Source organism: Phoxinus phoxinus (genome assembly GCF_949152265.1).
Source record: "Phoxinus phoxinus genome assembly, chromosome: 19".
Taxonomy (NCBI): Eukaryota; Metazoa; Chordata; class Actinopteri; order Cypriniformes; family Leuciscidae; genus Phoxinus; species Phoxinus phoxinus.
In genome coordinates, this window is record NC_136894.1 from 325001 (window position 1) to 342103 (window position 17103).

A 17103-nucleotide genomic window follows, 5' to 3' on the forward strand; every position below is an offset into this window, starting at 1 on the left:
TCAGTCAGACAGACACACACACACACACACACAGTCAGTCAGTCAGTCAGACACACACACAGTCAGTCAGTCAGTCAGACACACACACACACACAGTCAGTCAGTCAGTCAGACACACACACACACACAGTCAGTCAGTCAGTCAGACACACACACACACACACACACACACAGTCAGTCAGTCAGTCAGACACACACACAGTCAGTCAGTCAGTCAGACACACACACACAGAGACACACAGAGACACAAACACAGTCAGTCAGTCTGTCAGTCAGTCAGTCAGTCAGACAGACACACACACACACACACACACACACACAGAGACACACACACACAGAGACACACACACACAGAGACACACACACACAGAGACACACACACACAGAGACACACACACAGAGAGACACACACAGAGAGACACACACAGAGAGACACACACACACACACACACACAGAGAGAGACACACACAGAGACACACACACAGAGAGACACACACAGAGAGACACACACAGAGAGACACACACAGAGAGACACACACAGAGAGACACACACAGAGAGACACACACAGAGAGACACACACAGAGAGACACACACAGAGAGACACACACAGAGAGACACACACAGAGAGACACACACACACACACACACACAGAGAGAGACACACACAGAGACACACACACAGAGAGACACACACAGAGAGACACACACAGAGAGACACACACAGAGAGACACACACACACACACACACACAGAGAGACACACACACACAGAGACACACACACACAGAGACACACACACACAGAGACACACACACACACACACACACACAGAGACACACACACACACACACACAGAGACACACACACACACACACACAGAGACACACACACACACACACACACAGAGACACACACACACACACACAGAGACACACACACACAGAGACACACACACACAGAGACACACACACACAGAGACACACACACACAGAGACACACACACACAGAGACACACACACACACACACAGAGAGAGAGAGAGAGAGAGACACACACACACACACACACACACACACACAGAGACACACACACACACACACACACACACACACAGAGAGAGAGAGAGAGAGAGACACACACACAGAGACACACACACACACACACACACACACACAGAGACACACACACACAGAGACACACACACACACACACACACACACACACACAGAGAGAGAGAGAGAGAGAGACACACACACACACACACACACACACACACACACACACACACACACACACAGAGAGAGAGAGAGAGAGACACACACACACACACACAGAGAGAGAGAGAGAGAGACACACACACACACACACACACACACACACACACACACACACACACACACACACTCACCCCAGTCCTCGCTGGTTAGCAGGTTGTCTGCACAGTAACGGCTGTCGGACAGCAGCAGCTCCGCGGTCATCATCACACAATCACCGGGAATAACCGGGAATCACAGACACCAGCTGACTTTCCCGCGCGCGGGGGAATCCATCCGTTAGAGAAACACCCGAAACTAAGAAAAATATTAATGTATTGGTGTTGTTTAATACGCCATAACGCTCCGTCGCTCGAGTGACATACAGACAAGGAAACACATTTCCCTAACAAGTCCCGCCTCTTTTTGATCTGATCAGCCAATCGGAGTGTAGAACAGTCCGGAAACCTAGGACTGTTATTGGATGAGGGATGAGCCAATGGTGTGCTGCTCTCTCGGGGGAAGGCGGGCTGTAGTCGCTGAGTGACTGATGCAGAAGCCACTGAAAACACGGTATGAATTCACTGGCGATTGACGGAATTTTTAACCAATGAAACCGCTCCTTCGTCTCTGTGTTATTGTTTTTTTTTTCAAGCCCATATTCTCATTTTTGCACAAAGTGTAGTTCCGTCATTTAAATCGATCTGACTTTGAATTGGACAGCTATTATTATAAAGTGTTCGTGTAATGTTCTTGAATCTGGCACTCTTACATAACTCGCACAGATCATGTGACCGTCCATATCTTGTCGAGCATTAGAAGAGCTAATCTTACACCAGTTTTACCCAAAATTAAAAATATTCTATTTTTTAACACAGTGAACTCATGGCAGAAGATTTTGGTGTTATGCTATACCAAAAACAAATTATTCACTATTATATATAAATATATACACATTATTTATAGCCTCATTAGCGGGCGTTTAACCACTGTCTATGGTTTCAACGGGCCGCCGTCCGCCATATTGGAGCGGTCGCTGAACATTTGAGAGCAAGTTGACTGAGCGTATGCAACAATAGTTAGACGCATGTATGAAATCGACTTCAGCAGATGATTAAACACAATACAACAAGACGACAGTGTCAGCTAACACAACATAAAACATTTACCATGTAGGAAAAGTAAAAACATTTAGCCAAATATTGAGTTTAATATAAAAACACAAACCAACACATTCTCACACATGTGAAAGGTTATTCAGTCACTTTCTAATGGAATTTAAATCTCGTCGTTTTTACAACCAGAATCTGTGCAATGTTGTGGCAGCATCATTGACTCTTACTGTGAGTGACGACATGTTGACTGTTCCAAGATGGCCGACGCACTGAAGTGTCTGGAGCGGTCGAATGTGGATCTTACGTATACATATCTATGGTTCTAAGAACTAACTTCACTTTTTGGAGCCATTATTTCATTATGACTGAGAGAAGCGATGGACGGGGCAGGGGTTCTGGGCCCGTCACTGTAACTCTGGATCCGGGACGGTGTATGAGAGAAACGGCGCCGTGGACAATCCTGTCCTCCGCTTCTGGCCCTCGCTGGACAGTTCCGTGTTTACACATGTGTTGTTTCAAGCTGCACTGTTTTATTATTAAATCTTGTCGAACCATGTATCATGTGAAAGACTCAAGTTTGCCTATCCAGCCAATTGTGCATTAAAGTGATCAGCCCGACCATCCGTCATTAGTTTCCTGAGATATAACTCTATAACGGAACATGGACGAGCCCTAGCGGCCTGCAGGTGTAGCGCAGCCACACACGGACACACACTCTAGCTGATTTTCATATCAATCTCACAACTTGTTTAGAGTTATGACTAGAGTAGACCATATGTTTGTTTGTTTGAGTATTTTATATAAATTAACTTTCAAACTAGTTTCTTTCATGCAATACATTTTCATCACTATCAATGTAAACTTCTGTAACCTTTGCTGTATTTCATTCATATAGTAAAACTCTGCATAATAAACTTCCTCAAGTCTTGTGTGTCTAGTGTGTGTGTGTTACCAGATGATAACACTAAATTATCTAAAATGACAGAGTGTGTTAAAGATATAAAATATTGGATGACGTGTAATTTTCTTCTATTAAATTCAGATAAAACGGAGGTATTACTGATTGGTCCAAAAAACTGCCCACAAAACCTCTTACAATACAACCTTAATCTAGAAGGACGTCCTGTTACTTTATCCTCTACAGTAAAAGACCTGGGTGTTATACTAGACCGCAACTTGTCTTTTGAAAATCATATTTCAAATGTCACAAGAACAGCCTTTTTCCACCTTAGAAACATTGCTAAGCTACGTAATATGCTATCAGTTTCTGATGCAGAAAAGTTAGTTCATGCATTCATGACCTCGAGACTAGATTACTGTAATGCTCTATTAGCTGGTGGTCCTGCATCCTCCGTAAACAAGCTACAGTTAGTCCAAAATGCAGCTGCTAGAGTTCTTACTAGGTCAAGAAAATATGATCATATAACACCAATTTTATCATCTCTACATTGGTTACCTATTAAGTTCCGTATCAATTACAAAGTATTGTTACTGACCTATAAAGCCCTAAATGGTTTAGCTCCTGTGTATTTAAGAGATCTTCTATCGCCATATATTCCATCGCGCTCTTTAAGATCGCTAAATTGGAGGCTTCTGGTCGTACCTAGGATAACTAAGTCCACTAAAGGAGGGAGGGCGTTTTCACATCTAGCTCCTAAACTCTGGAATAGCCTTCCTGATATTGTCCGAGGCTCAGACTCGCTCTCCCAGTTTAAAACTAGATTAAAGACGCATCTCTTTAGCCAAGCATTCACATGATGCATCTCATACCTTTTATACTACAGTTAAATCAGATCAAATGCATTCATATTATGAACAGCAGCTACGCTAATTATTTCCCATCTGCCTTTTTTGTTGTTATCTCGGGATGCCTGTCCCTATAACTCAAATAGAGTTCGTCAGCTCCAGTTATGTATCCAGCCCCTCATGGAGACTTCAGATGCCCCAACGCCTGTGATGAGACGACTCAACGCCTGTGATGAGACGACTCAACGCCTGTGATGAGTCGACTCAACGCCTGTGATGAGACGACTCGACGCCTGTGAAGAGACGACCCAACGCCTGTGAAGAGACGACTCAACGCCTGTGATGAGACGACTCAACGCCTGTGATGAGACGACCCAACACCTGTGAAGAGACGACCCAACGCCTGTGAAGAGACAACCCAACGCCTGTGAAGAGACGACCCAACGCCTGTGATGAGACGACTCAACGCCTGTGATGAGACGACCCAACGCCTGTGAAGAGACGACCCAACGCCTGTGAAGAGACAACCCAACGCCTGTGAAGAGACGACCCAACGCCTGTGAAGAGACGACCCAACGCCTGTGAAGAGACGACCCAACGCCTGTGAAGAGACGACCCAACGCCTGTGAAGAGACGACCCAACGCCTGTGAAGAGACGACCCGACGCCTGTGAAGAGACGACCCGACGCCTGTGAAGAGACGACCCGACGCCTGTGAAGAGACGACCCAACGCCTGTGAAGAGACGACCCAACGCCTGTGATGAGACGACCCGACGCCTGTGAAGAGACGACCCAACGCCTGTGAAGAGACGACCCAACGCCTGTGAAGAGACGACCCAACGCCTGTGAAGAGACGACCCAACGCCTGTGAAGAGACGACCCCACGCCTGTGAAGAGACGACCCAACGCCTGTGAAGAGACGACCCAACGCCTGTGAAGAGACGACCCAACGCCTGTGAAGAGACGACCCAACGCCTGTGAAGAGACGACCCCACGCCTGTGAAGAGACGACTCGACGCCTGTGAAGAGACGACCCGACGCCTGTGAAGAGACGACTCGACGCCTGTGAAGAGACGACCCGACGCCTGTGAAGAGACGACTCGACGCCTGTGAAGAGACGACTCGACGCCTGTGAAGAGACGACTCGACGCCTGTGAAGAGACGACTCGACGCCTGTGAAGAGACGACTCGACGCCTGTGAAGAGACGATCCAACGCCTGTGAAGAGACGACCCAACGCCTGTGAAGAGACGACCCAACGCCTGTGAAGAGACGACTCGACGCCTGTGAAGAGACAACTCGACGCCTGTGAAGAGACGACCCAACGCCTGTGAAGAGACGACTCGACGCCTGTGAAGAGACGATCCAACGCCTGTGAAGAGACGACCCAACGCCTGTGAAGAGACGACTCGACGCCTGTGAAGAGACGACTCGACGCCTGTGAAGAGACGATCCAACGCCTGTGATGAGACGACTCGACGCCTGTGAAGAGACGACCCAACGCCTGTGAAGAGACGACCCAACGCCTGTGAAGAGACGACTCGACGCCTGTGAAGAGACGATCCAACGCCTGTGAAGAGACGACCCAACGCCTGTGAAGAGACGACCCAACGCCTGTGAAGAGACGACCCAACGCCTGTGAAGAGACGACCCAACGCCTGTGAAGAGACGACCCAACGCCTGTGATGAGACGACTCGACGCCTGTGAAGAGACGACTCGACGCCTGTGAAGAGACGACCCAACGCCTGTGAAGAGACGACCCAACGCCTGTGATGAGACGACTCGACGCCTGTGAAGAGACTACTCGACGCCTGTGAAGAGACGACCCAACGCCTGTGAAGAGACGACTCGACGCCTGTGAAGAGACGACCCAACGCCTGTGAAGAGACGACCCAACGCCTGTGATGAGACGACCCAACGCCTGTGAAGAGACGATCCAACGCCTGTGATGAGACGACTCGACGCCTGTGAAGAGACGACCCAACGCCTGTGAAGAGACGACCCAACGCCTGTGAAGAGACGACCCAACGCCTGTGATGAGACGACTCGACGCCTGTGAAGAGACGACTCGACGCCTGTGAAGAGACGACCCAACGCCTGTGAAGAGACGACCCAACGCCTGTGATGAGACGACTCGACGCCTGTGAAGAGACTACTCGACGCCTGTGAAGAGACGACCCAACGCCTGTGATGAGACGACCCAACGCCTGTGAAGAGACGACTCGACGCCTGTGAAGAGACGACTCGACGCCTGTGATGAGACGACCCAACGCCTGTGAAGAGACGACTCGACGCCTGTGAAGAGACGACTCGACGCCTGTGAAGAGACGACCCAACGCCTGTGATGAGACGACCCAACGCCTGTGAAGAGACGATCCAACGCCTGTGATGAGACGACTCGACGCCTGTGAAGAGACGACCCGACGCCTGTGAAGAGACGACCCAACGCCTGTGAAGAGACGACCCAACGCCTGTGAAGAGACGACCCAACGCCTGTGAAGAGACGACCCAACGCCTGTGAAGAGACGACTCGACGCCTGTGAAGAGACGACCCAACGCCTGTGAAGAGACGACCCAACGCCTGTGATGAGACGACTCGACGCCTGTGAAGAGACGACCCAACGCCTGTGAAGAGACGACTCGACGCCTGTGAAGAGACGACTCGACGCCTGTGAAGAGACGACCCAACGCCTGTGATGAGACGACTCGACGCCTGTGAAGAGACGACTCGACGCCTGTGAAGAGACGACCCAACGCCTGTGAAGAGACGACCCAACGCCTGTGATGAGACGACTCGACGCCTGTGATGAGACGACTCGACGCCTGTGAAGAGACGACCCGACGCCTGTGATGAGACGACTCGACGCCTGTGAAGAGACGACCCAACGCCTGTGATGAGACGACTCGACGCCTGTGAAGAGACGACTCGACGCCTGTGAAGAGACGACCCAACGCCTGTGAAGAGACGACCCAACGCCTGTGAAGAGACGACCCAACGCCTGTGATGAGACGACTCGACGCCTGTGAAGAGACGACCCAACGCCTGTGAAGAGACGACTCGACGCCTGTGAAGAGACGACTCGACGACTGTGAAGAGACGACCCAACGCCTGTGATGAGACGACTCGACGCCTGTGAAGAGACGACTCGACGCCTGTGAAGAGACGACCCAACGCCTGTGAAGAGACGACCCAACGCCTGTGATGAGACGACTCGACGCCTGTGAAGAGACTACTCGACGCCTGTGAAGAGACGACCCAACGCCTGTGATGAGACGACCCAACGCCTGTGAAGAGACGACTCGACGCCTGTGAAGAGACGACTCGACGCCTGTGATGAGACGACTCGACGCCTGTGATGAGACGACCCAACGCCTGTGAAGAGACGACTCGACGCCTGTGAAGAGACGACTCGACGCCTGTGAAGAGACGACCCAACGCCTGTGAAGAGACGATCCAACGCCTGTGATGAGACGACTCGACGCCTGTGAAGAGACGACCCGACGCCTGTGAAGAGACGACCCAACGCCTGTGAAGAGACGACCCAACGCCTGTGAAGAGACGACCCAACGCCTGTGAAGAGACGACCCGACGCCTGTGAAGAGACGACTCGACGCCTGTGAAGAGACGACCCGACGCCTGTGAAGAGACGACCCAACGCCTGTGATGAGACGACTCGACGCCTGTGAAGAGACGACCCAACGCCTGTGAAGAGACGACTCGACGCCTGTGAAGAGACGACTCGACGCCTGTGAAGAGACGACCCAACGCCTGTGAAGAGACGACTCGACGCCTGTGAAGAGACGACCCAACGCCTGTGAAGAGACGACCCAACGCCTGTGATGAGACGACTCGACGCCTGTGAAGAGACGACCCAACGCCTGTGAAGAGACGACTCGACGCCTGTGATGAGACGACTCGACGCCTGTGAAGAGACGACCCTACGCCTGTGATGAGACGACTCGACGCCTGTGAAGAGACGACCCGACGCCTGTGAAGAGACGACCCAACGCCTGTGAAGAGACGACCCAACGCCTGTGATGAGACGACCCAACGCCTGTGAAGAGACGACTCGACGCCTGTGAAGAGACGACTCGACGCCTGTGAAGAGACGACTCGACGCCTGTGATGAGACGACTCGACGCCTGTGAAGAGACGACTCGACGCCTGTGATGAGACGACCCGACGCCTGTGAAGAGACGACTCGACGCCTGTGATGAGACGACCCAACGCCTGTGAAGAGACGACCCAACGCCTGTGAAGAGACGACCCAACGCCTGTGATGAGACGATCCAACGCCTGTGATGAGACGACTCGACGCCTGTGAAGAGACGACCCAACGCCTGTGAAGAGACGACCCAACGCCTGTGAAGAGACGACCCAACGCCTGTGAAGAGACGACCCAACGCCTGTGAAGAGACGACCCGACGCCTGTGAAGAGACGACTCGACGCCTGTGAAGAGACGACCCAACGCCTGTGAAGAGACGACCCAACGCCTGTGATGAGACGACTCGACGCCTGTGAAGAGACGACCCAACGCCTGTGAAGAGACGACTCGACGCCTGTGAAGAGACGACTCGACGCCTGTGAAGAGACGACCCAACGCCTGTGAAGAGACGACTCGACGCCTGTGAAGAGACGACTCGACGCCTGTGAAGAGACGACCCAACGCCTGTGAAGAGACGACTCGACGCCTGTGAAGAGACGACCCAACACCTGTGAAGAGACGACCCAACGCCTGTGATGAGACGACTCGACGCCTGTGAAGAGACGACCCGACGCCTGTGAAGAGACGACTCGACGCCTGTGATGAGACGACCCAACGCCTGTGAAGAGACGACTCGACGCCTGTGAAGAGACGACCCAACGCCTGTGAAGAGACGACCCGACGCCTGTGAAGAGACGACCCAACGCCTGTGAAGAGACGACTCGACGCCTGTGATGAGACGACCCGACGCCTGTGAAGAGACGACCCAACGCCTGTGAAGAGACGACTCGACGCCTGTAAAGAGACGACCCAACGCCGGCGATATGTTATGCCCTAAATTTATGATTAACTAACTGTATTTTTGTTTGTACATTTTTGAAATGCATTTTCTGTAAAGCTGCTTTGAAACAATATGTATTGTGAAAAGCGCTATACAAATAAACTTGAATTGAATTGAATTGTCTGTGTGTGTGAGAGAGAGAGAGAGAGAGAGAGAGAGAGTGTGTGTGTGTGTGTGTGCATAATACACTTCCTCAAGTCTTGTGTGTGTCTGTGTGTGTGTGTGTGTGTGTGTATGTGTGTGTGTCTCTCTCTGTCTGTTTAACTTTTTCTGATAGATAAACCTACCAATTCACAAAATTAACAGAATTCATCTGATATAAAAAAATGGGATGACTAGTAACCTCACTATATACACGACTGATTAAAAGCATGGGTTCAGTAAGAAATGATACAAAGACGCAATAAATTGAAGACATTTATAATTTTACTAAAGATTTTATTTAAAATAAATTATGTTATTTTGAACTTTATATTCATCAAATAATCCTGAAAAATAAAATGTATCACAGTTTCCTCACAAATATGACAGTTTTCAACTGATAATAATCATAAATGTGTCTTGAGCATCATATTACACTGATTTCTGGAGGATCATGTGACACTGAAGACTGGAGTAATGATGATAAACTCAGCTTTGATCACAGGAATAAATTACACTTTACTGTATATTCACACAGAGAACTGATGATCTACATTATAATAATATTTCACTGTTTTACTGCCTGTGTGTGTTGTTGTGTAGCCGTGACTTAGGGTGTGTGTGTGTTGTTGTGTAGCCGTGACTCAGGCTGTGTGTGTCTGTGTTGTTGTGTAGCCGACACTCAGGCTGTGTGTGTCTGTGTTGTTGTGTTGTTGTGTAGCCGTGACTCAGGCTGTGTGTGTCTGTGTTGTTGTGTTGTTGTGTAGCCGTGACTTAGGGTGTGTGTGTGTTGTTGTGTAGCCGACACTCAGGCTGTGTGTGTCTGTGTTGTTGTGTTGTTGTGTAGCCGTGACTCAGGCTGTGTGTGTCTGTGTTGTTGTGTAGCCGTGACTTAGGGTGTGTGTGTGTTGTTGTGTAGCCATGACTCAGGCTGTGTGTGTCTGTGTTGTTGTGTTGTTGTGTAGCCGTGACTTAGGGTGTGTGTGTGTTGTTGTGTAGCCGTGACTCAGGCTGTGTGTGTCTGTGTTGTTGTGTTGTTGTGTAGCCGTGACTTAGGGTGTGTGTGTGTTGTTGTGTAGCCGTGACTCAGGGTGTGTGTTTAGAGATGGTTGCGTAGGTCACGTCCACTGGAGCCGGAGCCGGAGTTCTGGAGCGCTGGATGAACCGGAGACTGGAATACTGGACCGGAGCCGCCTGGAGAACAACAACAAATCAATGTTCATCTTACTCACAAAGCAGTCGAGCACAAGCTACACTGACATACAACACAACACAACACAAGACAACACAACACAACACAAGACAAGACAACACAAGACAACACAACACAACACAAAACAACACGAGACAAGACAACACAACACAACACAAGACAAGACAACACAACACAACACAAGACAAGACAAGACAAGACAACACAAGACAAGACAAGACAAGACAAGACAAGACAACACAACACAACACAACACAACACAAGACAACACAACACAACACAACACAAGACAAGACAAGACAAGACAACACAAGACAAGAAAACACAAGACAAGACAACACAAGACAAGACAAGACAACACAACACAAGACAACACAACACAACACAACACAACACAAGACAACACAACACAAGGCAACACAAGACAACACAACACAAGACAACACAAGACAACACAACACAACACAACACAAGACAAGACAAGACAACACAACACAAGACAACACAACACAACACAACACAACACAACACAACACAAGACAACACAACACAACACAAGACAACACAACACAACACAAGACAACACAACACAACACAAGACAACACAACACAAGACAACACAACACAACACAACACAACACAAGACAACACAAGACAACACAACACAAGACAACACAAGACAACACAAGACAACACAACACAAGACAACACAACACAACACAACACAACACAAGACAACACAACACAAGACAACACAAGACAACACAACACAAGACAACACAAGACAACACAACACAAGACAACACAACACAACACAACACAACACAACACAAGACAAGACAAGACAACACAACACAAGACAACACAACACAAGGCAACACAAGACAACACAACACAAGACAACACAACACAAGGCAACACAAGACAACACAACACAAGACAACACAACACAACACAACACAACACAAGACAACACAACACAAGACAACACAAGACAAGACAACACAAGACAAGACAACACAACACAACACAAGACAACACAACACAACACAAGACAACACAAGACAAGACAACACAACACAACACAACACAAGACAACACAACACAAGACAAGACAAGACAACACAACACAAGACAACACAAGACAACACAAGACAAGACAACACAACACAAGACAACACAACACAAGACAACACAACACAACACAACACAACACAACACAACACAACACAAGACAACACAACACAACACAAGACAACACAAGACAACACAACACAAGACAACACAACACAAGACAACACAACACAAGACAAGACAAGACAACACAAGACAAGACAACACAACACAACACAAGACAACACAACACAAGACAACACAACACAACACAACACAACACAAGACAACACAACACAACACAACACAACACAACACAAGACAACACAAGACAAGACAACACAACACAACACAACACAACACAACACAAGACAACACAACACAACACAACACAAGACAACACAACACAAGACAACACAAGACAAGACAAGACAAGACAACACAACACAAGACAACACAAGACAAGACAACACAACACAAGACAACACAACAAAAGACAACACAACACAACACAACACAACACAAGACAACACAACACAACACAACACAAGACAACACAAGACAAGACAAGACAAGACAAGACAACACAACACAAGACAACACAAGACAAGACAACACAACACAAGACAACACAACACAACACAACACAACACAAGACAACACAACACAACACAACACAACACAAGACAACACAACACAACACAAGACAACACAAGACAAGACAAGACAACACAACACAAGACAACACAAGACAACACAACACAAGACAACACAAGACAACACAACACAAGACAACACAACACAACACAACACAAGACAACACAACACAACACAACAAAAGACAACACAACACAACACAACACAACACAAGACAACACAACACAACACAACACAACACAAGACAACACAAGACAAGACAAGACAAGACAACACAAGACAACACAACACAACACAACACAACACAACACAACACAACACAACACAACACAAGACAACACAACACAACACAACACAAGACAACACAAGACAAGACAAGACAAGACAAGACAAGACAAGACAAGACAAGACAAGACAACACAACACAACACAAGACAACACAAGACAACACAAGACAAGACAACACAAGACAAGACAACACAACACAAGACAACACAAGACAAGACAAGACAAGACAACACAACACAACACAAGACAACACAAGACAAGACAACACAACACAAGACAACACAACAAAAGACAACACAACACAACACAACACAACACAAGACAACACAAGACAACACAACACAAGACAACACAAGACAACACAAGACAACACAAGACAACACAAGACAACACAACACAACACAAGACAACACAAGACAAGACAACACAACACAACACAACACAAGACAAGACAAGACAACACAACACAACACAACACAAGACAACACAAGACAACACAAGACAAGACAACACAACACAAGACAACACAACAAAAGACAACACAACACAACACAACACAACACAACACAAGACAACACAACACAACACAACACAAGACAACACAAGACAACACAAGACAACACAAGACAACACAAGACAACACAACACAAGACAACACAACACAACACAAGACAAGACAACACAAGACAAGACAACACAACACAACACAACACAAGACAAGACAACACAACACAACACAACACAACACAACACAACACAACACAAGACAACACAACACAACACAACACAAGACAAGACAACACAACACAACACAACACAACACAACACAACACAAGACAACACAACACAACACAACACAACACAACACAACACAACACAAGACAACACAAGACAAGACAAGACAACACAACACAAGACAACACAAGACAAGACAAGACAACACAACACAAGACAACACAACACAACACAACACAACACAACACAACACAAGACAAGACAACACAACACAAGACAACACAAGACAACACAACACAAGACAACACAACACAACACAAGACAAGACAAGACAAGACAAGACAACACAAGACAACACAACACAAGACAACACAAGACAAGACAAGACAAGACAAGACAAGACAACACAACACAACACAAGACAACACAACACAACACAAGACAAGACAACACAACACAAGACAACACAAGACAACACAACACAAGACAACACAAGACAACACAACACAAGACAACACAACACAACACAAGACAACACAACACAACACAACACAACACAACACAACACAACACAACACAACACAAGACAAGACAAGACAAGACAAGACAACACAAGACAACACAAGACAAGACAAGATAAGACAACACAACACAACACAACACAAGACAACACAACACAACACAACACAAGACAAGACAACACAACACAAGACAACACAACACAACACAACACAACACAACACAACACAACACAAGACAACACAAGACAAGACAACACAACAAAAGACAACACAACACAACACAACACAAGAATTTTCAAGGACTATTTCCCAGAATGCACCGCACTGACACACACCTGGACTTGTGAGTTCACACAGCTGATGACCGAGAGCACAGAAGAGTCTGAAAGAGAAGCGCTCGTGTCAAGTCCTGTATGCTAGCAGGAATCACCTTCATTTGAGTTTTGTTTCATGAAGTTTATCTCACCTTTTCTCAAACAGAGCACACAAGCGCTGAGAAACCCGCAGCACACACACGCAGCACACACACACACACCGATCCAGAGCGCAGAACAGCCCACATCTGAGGCAGCGTCTGAAACACAAAACCACACGATCAACAGAAGTGGAAACTACAGCAGATTCACTGGAACACACACACACACACACACACACACACACACACCTCTATAAACAAAATTATGAATGCAACACTTTTGTTTTTGTCCCCATTTTTCATGAGCTGAGCTCTAAGATCTGATACTTTTTCTATGTACACAAAAGGCCTATTTCTCTCAAATATTGTTCACAAATCTGTGTTATTGAGCACTTCTCCTTCGCCGAGATGATCCTCCACCTCACAGGTGTGGCATATCGATTACACAGCAGGATTATTGCACAGGTGTGCCTGAGGCTGTCCACAATAAAAGGCCACTCTAAAATGGTGGGTCTGAAAGCCAGTCAGTATCTGGTGTGATACATCTCCTCCGCATAATGATACAGTGTATCGGTGTGATCTTCACTGTCCTCTATAATGATACAGTGTATCGGTGTGATCATCACTGTCCTCTATAATGATACAGTGTATCGGTGTGATCTTCACTGTCCTCTATAATGATACAGTGTATCGGTGTGATCATCACTGTCCTCTATAATGATACAGTGTATCGGTGTGATCTTCACTGTCCTCTATAATGATACAGTGTATCGGTGTGATCTTCACTGTCCTCTATAATGATACAGTGTATCGGTGTGATCTTCACTGTCCTCTATAATGATACAGTGTATCGGTGTGATCTTCACTGTCCTCTATAATGATACAGTGTATCGGTGTGATCATCACTGTCCTCTATAATGATACAGTGTATCGGTGTGATCTTCACTGTCCTCTATAATGATACAGTGTATCGGTGTGATCTTCACTGTCCTCTATAATGATACAGTGTATCGGTGTGATCATCACTGTCCTCTATAATGATACAGTGTATCGGTGTGATGTTCACTGTCCTCTATAATGATACAGTGTATCGGTGTGATCTTCACTGTCCTCTATAATGATACAGTGTATCGGTGTGATCATCACTGTCCTCTATAATGATACAGTGTATCGGTGTGATCATCACTGTCCTCTATAATGATACAGTGTATCGGTGTGATCATCACTGTCCTCTATAATGATACAGTGTATCGGTGTGATCTTCACTGTCCTCTATAAGGATACAGTGTATCGGTGTGATCATCACTGTCCTCTATAATGATACAGTGTATCGGTGTGATCTTCACTGTCCTCTATAATGATACAGTGTATCGGTGTGATCATCACTGTCCTCTATAATGATACAGTGTATCGGTGTGATCTTCACTGTCCTCTATAATGATACAGTGTATCGGTGTGATCTTCACTGTCCTCTATAATGATACAGTGTATCGGTGTGATCATCACTGTCCTCTATAATGATACAGTGTATCGGTGTGATCTTCACTGTCCTCTATAATGATACAGTGTATCGGTGTGATCATCACTGTCCTCTATAATGATACAGTGTATCGGTGTGATCATCACTGTCCTCTATAATGATACAGTGTATCGGTGTGATCTTCACTGTCCTCTATAATGATACAGTGTATCGGTGTGATCTTCACTGTCCTCTATAATGATACAGTGTATCGGTGTGATCTTCACTGTCCTCTATAATGATACAGTGTATCGGTGTGATCTTCACTGTCCTCTATAATGATACAGTGTATCGGTGTGATCTTCACTGTCCTCTATAATGATACAGTGTATCGGTGTGATCTTCACTGTCCTCTATAATGATACAGTGTATCGGTGTGATCTTCACTGTCCTCTATAATGATACAGTGTATCGGTGTGATCATCACTGTCCTCTATAATGATACAGTGTATCGGTGTGATCATCACTGTCCTCTATAATGATACAGTGTATCGGTGTGATCATCACTGTCCTCTATAATGATACAGTGTATCGGTGTGATCATCACTGTCCTCTATAATGATACAGTGTATCGGTGTGATCTTCACTGTCCTCTATAATGATACAGTGTATCGGTGTGATCATCACTGTCCTCTATAATGATACAGTGTATCGGTGTGATCTTCACTGACCTCTATAAGGATACAGTGTATCGGTGTGATCTTCACTGACCTGTGAGTGTGAGTCTGACCGCGGTCCCGAAGCGCAGGTTCTTCAGACTGGTTCCAGTAGAGCAGAAGTAAAGGCCGATATCCTCGTCTCTGACGCTGAAGATCCTCAGACTCACAGACTCCAGTCGCCCGCCGGCCTGAAGCTCAAACCGCTCCTCGTTGTGTTCGACTATAAACACTCCTCTCTGCAGGACTCCTCTACTCGCAGACACCAGCACAGTCATGTTGTCCCCGGAGCCGAGCCGGAACCAGGCCAGGACATCGCTGGAGTTACTGTGAGAGTCACAGGGCAGAGAGACGTTCTGCTGGAGCTGGACACTCATGTTCACCGCAGGAACACACACCACACACACCGCACCGAGACCTGGGTTCAACAACACACAACACATCAGATCTTCAGCTAGAACACAAACAACACATCAGATCTTCAGCTAGAACACACAACACATCAGATCTTCAGCTAGAACACACATCAGATCTTCAGCTAGAACACACAACACATCAGATCTTCAGCTAGAACACACACAACATCAGATCTTCAGCTAGAACACACACCACATCAGATCTTCAGCTAGAACACACACCACATCAGATCTTCAGCTAGAACACACAACACATCAGATCTTCAGC

At 47.0% G+C, this 17103-nt stretch overlaps 2 protein-coding genes across 7 annotated transcripts in view; both read right to left on the reverse strand.

Moving 5' to 3' along the window:
- atf6b (activating transcription factor 6 beta) overlaps positions 1-3013 on the reverse strand; it is a 24112-nt gene extending 21099 nt beyond the window's left edge. For 2 of the 6 annotated variants that reach the window (XM_079590229.1, XM_079590226.1), the window contains exon 1: positions 1409-1671. In XM_079590229.1, coding sequence (XP_079446355.1) covers positions 1409-1481 — 73 coding nt within the window. In that variant the 5' untranslated portion in view covers positions 1482-1671. Of the gene's footprint in view, positions 1-1408; positions 1706-2595 lie in introns of those variants that run through there. The other 4 variants (XM_079590225.1, XM_079590227.1, XM_079590224.1 and 1 more) reach the window with 4 other exon arrangements.
- A 6790-nt stretch (positions 3014-9803) lies between these two features.
- LOC306987281 (M1-specific T cell receptor alpha chain) lies at positions 9804-16831 on the reverse strand. Its single transcript, XM_079591390.1, has 4 exons — positions 16475-16831; positions 14296-14403; positions 14165-14211; positions 9804-10496 (listed from the first exon to the last, which is right to left on the reverse strand). Exons 1-4 carry the CDS (start codon positions 16794-16796, stop codon positions 10389-10391), a joined length of 585 nt encoding a protein of 194 aa, XP_079447516.1. The 5' UTR covers positions 16797-16831; the 3' UTR covers positions 9804-10388.
- Between the last annotated feature and the right edge of the window lie 272 nt (positions 16832-17103).

Coding starts and splice junctions, on each gene's coding strand:
- LOC306987281 (XM_079591390.1), bottom strand. CDS start 16,796: ATGAGTGTCCAGCTCCAGCAGAACGTCTCTCTGCCCTGTGACTCTCAC. Junction 14,212..14,295: donor TGTGCTCTGTTTGAGAAAAG/GTGAGATAAACT, acceptor CTTCTCTTTCAG/ACTCTTCTGTGCTCTCGGTC. Junction 10,497..14,164: donor GTGTGAACTCACAAGTCCAG/GTGTGTGTCAGT, acceptor GTTGTTCTCCAG/GCGGCTCCGGTCCAGTATTC.